General features: G+C 39.1%; 1 protein-coding gene across 1 annotated transcript in view; it reads left to right on the top strand.

Moving 5' to 3' along the window:
* The first annotated feature begins 1,189 nt into the window (after nt 1-1,189).
* Nucleotides 1,190-7,419, top strand: part of LOC140188198 (double-strand-break repair protein rad21 homolog) — a 99,480-nt gene continuing 93,250 nt past the window's right edge. The window contains exons 1-4 of the mRNA XM_072244235.1: nt 1,190-1,333; nt 2,400-2,529; nt 4,248-4,347; nt 7,041-7,141. Coding sequence (XP_072100336.1) covers nt 1,190-1,333; nt 2,400-2,529; nt 4,248-4,347; nt 7,041-7,141 — 475 coding nt within the window. The remainder of the gene's footprint in view (nt 1,334-2,399; nt 2,530-4,247; nt 4,348-7,040; nt 7,142-7,419) is intronic.

Here is a 7,419-nt window from a genome sequence, read left to right as displayed (position 1 = left end):
CATGGGAAAAGAGCAGCTGTTAACTGACCTCACTGACCCAGTGACTGCAGTCAAAAGTCACAGTGGAGCTTATTGTCGTGTGCACAAGTATATGTATGCACAGATGCAATGGAAAACAAGGTTCAGGTGGCATCACAGGCACATAGCATCAGTTAAGCAACATTCGCAAAAAAAACACGAACTCAGAATAAATTATACACAAATTGTATAAGAAACTCAAATGAAAATAGAAAAAAATCAACTTTTGTGTAAAGTAGTTGTAGTATTGCTAAACTGTGGTGATGATCCTGTACTGGTTTTAAACACAAAAGATTCTGCAGATGCTGGAAATCCAGAGCAACACCCCTTCCCCCCCCCCCCCCCATCCTTCTTATTCTGGCTTCTTCTCCCTTCATTTCCAGTCTGATGAACAGTCTCAACCTGAAATATCAAGTCTTTATTCCTCTCGATAATGCTATCTGATCTGCCGAGTACCTCCAGTAGGCTGGGTATTCCTGATTAAAGGTCATAGACTGAAGCATCACTTGTTTATTTCTCTGCATTGATGCTGTCTGGCCTGCTGAGTTCCTCCAGCATTTTGTGTGTATTATGCTAGTTGGATCTATAACCAAATGGTTGAAGGAAAACAGCTGTTTTTGAATCTGGGGCCAGGCATTGTTTGGGAGAAAAAACAAAGGAAAGTGTCCAGTTCCCAATTAGCAGAAACTGCCTGCAGCAACCAGCAAATCTATCCCTATCATTTCTCCTGGTTCCCCAAATGTTCATTCATACATATGGGCAATCCATAAGTTGGGTATTCGTAACCAGGGGAAGACTTGTAACCATTTCTTTCAGTCTGAATTCAGGGGCTACGTGTTTACAGAGGTTTTCTATGCATTTGAATGTACTAACCAGAGCTGGTGATTTAAAGAATTTCAACACTTAGGAAGAGTTTAAGCAATTTTAAGAAGGTTAAAAGATTTCTAAACATTGTAGACAACTTGAATTTTGATTTATTGCTGAGTTTATAAAACATTCATTTAAATAATAAATAGGAAATTAAGAAAAAACTGTCCCTATATAGCTTGTGCTAGCATACTTGCACCTTGCTGTATTTTCACTAATCTGATCCATTATTCTTCAATGTTTCACTATAAATTTTCTTCTTCAACAGCATTTTCTCTCGCTTGTGGTTCTTGCAGCTGCAGCAATGTTCTATGCTTCCTTATTTCTGAGCAAACGTGGGCCACTGGCTAAGATATGGCTTGCTGCCCATTGGGATAAAAAGCTAACAAAAGCTCATGTCTTTGAGTGCAATCTGGAGGCTACTATTGAAAGCATTATTTCACCCAAGGTAAAGTAACTGGATGTTCAATTTACAAGATGGTTCTGAAGTTTATATGACACAATTAATGAATTGCAAACTGCTTTATATTTTGAATGTCGTTTTAATTGACATTAGATTAGATTATGAGGACGTTTCCAGAATGATATCACAGAAACACAAGACAAACCGACTGAAAAACTGACAAAAACCGCCAAATAATTATAACATATAGTTACAACAGTGCAAAGCAATACCATAATTTGATGAAGAACAGACCATGAGCACGGTAAAAAAAAAGTCTCAAAGTCTCTCGGAAGTCCCATCATCTTACGCAGACGGTAGAAGGAAGAAAAAAAACTCTTCCTGCCATGAGCTTCCAGCTCCGCAAACTTGCCGATGCAGCATCCTGGAAGCACCCAACCACAGCCGACTCTTGAATCCGTCCGAAAACTCTGAGCCTCCGACCAGCCCTCCGACACCGAGCACTGAGCGCTTCAACCCCAGCCCCGGCAACAGGCAATAGGCAAAGCCGAGGATTTGGGGCCTTCCCCTCCTTAGATTCTCGATTGCACAGTAGCAGCGGCAGCGAAGCGGGCATTTCAGAAGTTTCTCCAGGTGTTCCAATGTGCTTTTCACTGTCTCCATCAAATCAGGATTGTGCACGGCCCCTAGTTAACAGATACAATATCGTTCGGAGTGGTCGCGCGTGCTGCGTCACGCCGCCATCTTCTCCTCCCTCCCTCAAAAGTTTAACAATGGACAATGTAATACATATGTAATCTGTAGGTCCTTGTAGATTACAATTCAAACTCTTGACATTTCAGAATGATTGCACTCTGGAAACATCAGTCATATCTGAGAAGTTAGAGGCAGTCAGTCTTCAGTGAATTAATCTTATTTCACATCTAATTCAGACCCATGTTTATATCACTGACATATATTGTGAAATTTGCTGTTTTGCAGCAGCAATGTAGTACAAGACATAAAAATTACAAAAATAAATAATGATAATTAATATGTGGTGTGTGAGTTTAGGTCGAATAACAGATTAGAACTTTATTCATGACACAGGATATTTTTTTATTTCCCTCAGATTAAAATTGCATTGAGAACTTCAGGCCACCTTCTTCTAGGAGTGGTGAGGATTTACAATCGAAAGGCAAAATATCTCTTGACAGACTGCAATGAGACATTCACAAAAATTAAGGTGGCCTTTCGACCAGGTACAGTACAATCACTGGGACTTTAGACAGTTCTTCTGATTTATTAAAAATATTTTGCTTTTGATTTTTGCAAGATAATGACGACAGGGTTTCACAGGTGTACTTAAACCTTGTTTTATCACATTTAGTAATGTCTTTATAGATTTAATCATTCATGAATTTTCTTAGCAGCTTTCAGAATAAGGATCAGGTTTACTATCACTGACATATGTTGTGAAATTTGTCTTGCGACAGCAGTTCAATGCAATACGTAAGAAATTACTATAAGTTACAATAAGAAATATTAAAAAAAGTAATTCAAAAAGAGAGGAAATTAGTGAGGTAGTGTCCATGGATCATTCAGAAATCTGATGACAGAGGGGAAGATGTTGTTCCTAAGATGTGAGTGTGAGTCTTCAGGCTCCTATGCCTCCTCCCTGATGGTAGTAATGAGAGGAGGGCATGTCCTGGATGGCGAGAGTCCTTGATGATGCTGCCTTCTTGAGGCATTGCTTTTTGAAGATGTCATCGATGCTGCACCACCTGCAGCTTTTTCCAGTCTTGTGCATTGGTGCCTCCACACCAGGCAGTGGTGCAACCAGTTAGAATGCTCTCCATGGTACATCTGTAGAAATTTGCAAGTGCCTTTGGTGACATACCAAATCTTAATTTCCTAATGAAATATAGCCTTCTTCATAACTGCATCAATATGTTGGGCCTGGGTGGACTTTCAGAGATGTTGACAGCCAGGAACTTGAAGCTACTCACCCTTTCCACTGCTAACCCCTCAATGAGGACTGGTGTGTGTTCTTTAGACCTCCCCTTAAGTCCACTATCAAGTCCTTGGTCTGAGTGCAAGACTGTTGTTGTGATACCACTCAGCTAGCTGATCTATCTCACTCTTCTACCCCTCCTCATCACTGTCTGAGATTCTGCCAACAACAGTGTGTCATCAGTGAATTTATAGAAGGTGTTGGAGCTGTGTCTAACAACACAGTCTTGAGTGTAGAGGGGGGTAGAGCAGCAGGCTAAGCTCACATCCTTGAGGTACACCTTTTGATTGTCAGTGAGGAGGAGATTTTATTTCTGATCTGCACTCTGGTCTTCTGATGAAAGAAAAAGTGATATGAGGAGGAAATCCTTTATGTTGCAAGTGGAATGCACTGCCAGTGATTATAGTGAAGGCCAGATTTACTCATGGCATTGAAAAGCAATAAACTTGAAGGCTAAGGGTGGAGGATCAGTGGAGAATGACAAGGCAAATTACTTCTGCATTTGTACAGTGTAAACTCAATGGCCTGAATGCTCTCCTGGGCAATAACTATTCTCTTATTCTGTTAATAAGCTTGGGGAGCTAATTCCTGCATTGATCATCTGAAGCAGAATTGCTAACTAATAGCAGTACACACAACATGCAGGTTGGGCAGTATCCATGGAGCCAAGACTCTTCATCAAGACTGAAAGGGAAGGGGAAAAAAGCCAAAATAAAAAGTGGGTGGAGAGGAAGGAGTTCAAGCTGGAAGGTGATAGATGAAGCCAGGTGAGGGGGAAGGTTGGTGGGTGAGTAAGTTATTGCTAATTAATACATATTTCCAATTTGCGTCAACATTATTGTTGTAGAATCAAGTAACTTTATTGTTGATGTATTTTTCTGGATCATTCTTTGGAACTGTGGGGAAGTTAAATCATAAACTTTAAATCATTATAAAATCCCAATTGGCTATGATTTGTTAATATAGATATCGTGGACCTTGATGAAGAAAACTTTGAAGCCACGTACAATGCCATAACACTACCTGAAGAGTTTCATGATTTTTCTATTCAGCTGCCAGATGTGGAGTAAGTTCCTGAATTTTATAAATTGTAGGACAAAACTGTATTATTGCTCTGCCTACAGGCTGTTGAATTGAAGAAAAAATTCTCACCTAAATTTGTGCTCTTATGTGTTAGATTTGCTGGTGATTTACATTATGTTTGCAATATAACAATTCATTATAGCTTTTATAAAGCACTTCTCAGTAAAATTTTATAGAAAACTTTTAAACTCTGTCTGTTCTTTTGCCATTTAAATTATGCTTACAGCATTCTCAATTTTGTTAATTAAAAATGTAGGGTCAAGCAAGGAAGCATGTTGCTGTTCTCTGGTTACAGTAGAATGTCTGATTCTGCAATGAAGGAAACAAATAATTCTTAATCCTTTTTAATTGATCATATTTTGTCTCCATGCAGCCCGTTTTATTAAAATGATTTCCAGATCTGGAATAACCTCTTTAAAATTATTTTGCAACATGTCCCTGATTTTGTGGTCACTCGTTAAGTGAATTGTTCTAACATACTATAGTATGTTGAAAGATTTATCTATTTGTTTATTCACATAAAGTTCTTAAGGTCACACACATCCAATATTGTTAGCCATTTCTGATTTGGCACCCTCACCTTTATTTGGTATCATTACTTAATTTAGCTCACAATATCCTGAAGCTTCCAAGGCTGACAATATTTCATCAGCATTATTAAAAGCATTCTTTAACATTTTACATATAATTGCATTTGAAAGATTGTCACAGAGGAAGGTGGTACATTTATGATGATTATGATTATGAAGACACGTAGTCCTCTTTTATTGTCATTTAGTAATGCATGCATTAAGAAATGATACATTATTTCCTTTGGTGTGATATCACAAAACACAGGACAAACTCAAGACTGAAAAAACTGACAAAACCACATAATTATAACATATAGTTACAAACAGTGTAACAATACCATAACTTGATGAAGAAGTCCATGAGCTCTGTAAAGTTCAAAGTTTCTCAAATGTCCCACATCTCATGCAGACGGGAGAAGGAAGAAAAAAAACTCTCCCTGCCATGCCGACCACAATCTGACTCTGAGTCATCTGAAAACTTCGAGCTCTGATCAGCTCTCCAACACCGAGTACTGGGCGCCATCTCTATCCAAACGATTCAACCTCCTTCTTGGTCGCCAAACACAGGCAAGGCCAGGGATTTTGAGGCCTACCCTCCGAAAGATTCCCGACCACACAGTAACGACAGCAGTGGATGGGCGTTTCAGAAATTTCTCCAGATGTTCCTCTGTGCTTTCACGTCCATTCTCCATCAAATCAGAATTGTCCACGGCCCCTATTTAACAGATATGATATCATCTTTCTCTGGAGGGCTGCGCACACGTAGGCGCGCCGCCATCTTCTCCTCTCCTTTTACTACAATGCATTACATTCTTGTTCAGTCTAAGAGAATGAGCCTAGCTATCCTACTGCCCAGGAATTTCAGGCCCATTCCTACTGACCCGAGCATTGTTATGGCTCAGCTTAAACTTTCCCAAAACATCATTGTTGCTGTGTAAAAGAAAATACTCATATTAGTTTTGGCCAGAAAATTAAAACAGTCTAAATTACTCAAGAGCTAACAATTTTTATTGTGAAAATTAAATTACAAATATGGTAAAATGCCTAAATAAGGTTGAAGTGATACAATTCATAGTGAATCTACCTCTCCTCTCTCCTCACAAGCAATTCTGATGTAAATTCACCTATAATTTATGATTTATACTTGACAATATTTGGCATTAGGGATTTTATTTTCCGCTATTGTGACTAATACTGGCCAATGGAGTAGAGGCGTCTGCACTGGACCTCAAGACGAGTGGTCCTAGGTTCAAATCCGACCGGCTGCTTGCACGCTTTCCAACTTGACCTCCTAAAAAACAGACAAAAATGCTAAAGAAAGCTCAAGGTTGCTGCCTGATACGCCGCAAGGTGTGGAAAGGAACCACCACCACCATTGTGACTAAGAGAGAAACAATTCCCCAAGGCCTGACAAGGTATTCCTTCGAACTCTACGGGAGGCAAGTGCAGCAATTGCAGGAGCCCTAGCAGAAGATTGGAGGATAGCCAATGTTCAGCTGTTTAAGAAGGGCTCTAAAAATAAACTTGGAAATTATAGGCTAGTGAGCCTGACATCAGTAGTGGGAAAGTTATTGGGGAGCCTGAGCTATATTGTCCTGGGGAAGCTTGTCATCCTTTCCAGAATAGTGGTTTTACAACACAGATTTGTGAGGCTTGCAAAGTATGTCAATTACTTAACCCAATCCTTGCCTCTGATGCACACAAATACCCAGCAGTCTAAACCTTATTACCCCATGATGCCACTTGAGATTGGAAGCTTATTACATGTGGAAATCATTGGCCCATGGCACAGATCCATGACCCTTGGCTGAAATTTTCATTCCACACATTTCTTGATTCCATGCAATTTGTATCTTAATTATGATACAATCTCTGTGCATGGGATAAATATAAAAGGAAAATAAATAATGGATTTAAGTAAAGAATACTCAGGCAAGATAAGCAACATGTCTCAAATGACTTAAAAGATAGGTATATCAGTATTTATTGTAAATCACTGTTGCACATTTAAACTAAACAGCTTTTAGAGGGCTGATTGTAATTTCTGTGTTAGTATGTAGGTTGCTGATATTAATCATTTACTTAAATTTAACTTTGTCCCTAGTGCAATTGATGTTGCTGAGCACTTTACATTAAACCAGAGTACATCTGATGCCATCACCCTTAAAGAAAATATGTGCAGTATTCTTCAAGATAATGGATTTGGTGAGAAGAAATCTGTTTCAACTTACTGTTTTACCAATCCATGATCTATAGTCATGGTTAGAAATTTCTTGATGTATTGCATTGTGATTTATGACAGCCCAGAGGATAAGCAGTTATTTCTTGCCATTAGAAGTAGATGTTGTTAAATCCTGCAACTGCAAAAGGGGCCATTTATAGTTCTGCTTTCAAACCATGGCAGTAGAAGGAGATACTAAGCCATTTAGGTGAGATGGGTTACAGGAGAGTAGAACCTTGAGGAAGAAGGATTGATTAAGAAG

This window comes from Mobula birostris, chromosome 2, assembly GCF_030028105.1.
Source record: "Mobula birostris isolate sMobBir1 chromosome 2, sMobBir1.hap1, whole genome shotgun sequence".
NCBI lineage: Eukaryota > Metazoa > Chordata > Chondrichthyes > Myliobatiformes > Myliobatidae > Mobula > Mobula birostris.
This window is presented reverse-complemented; position numbering and strand designations above follow the sequence as displayed.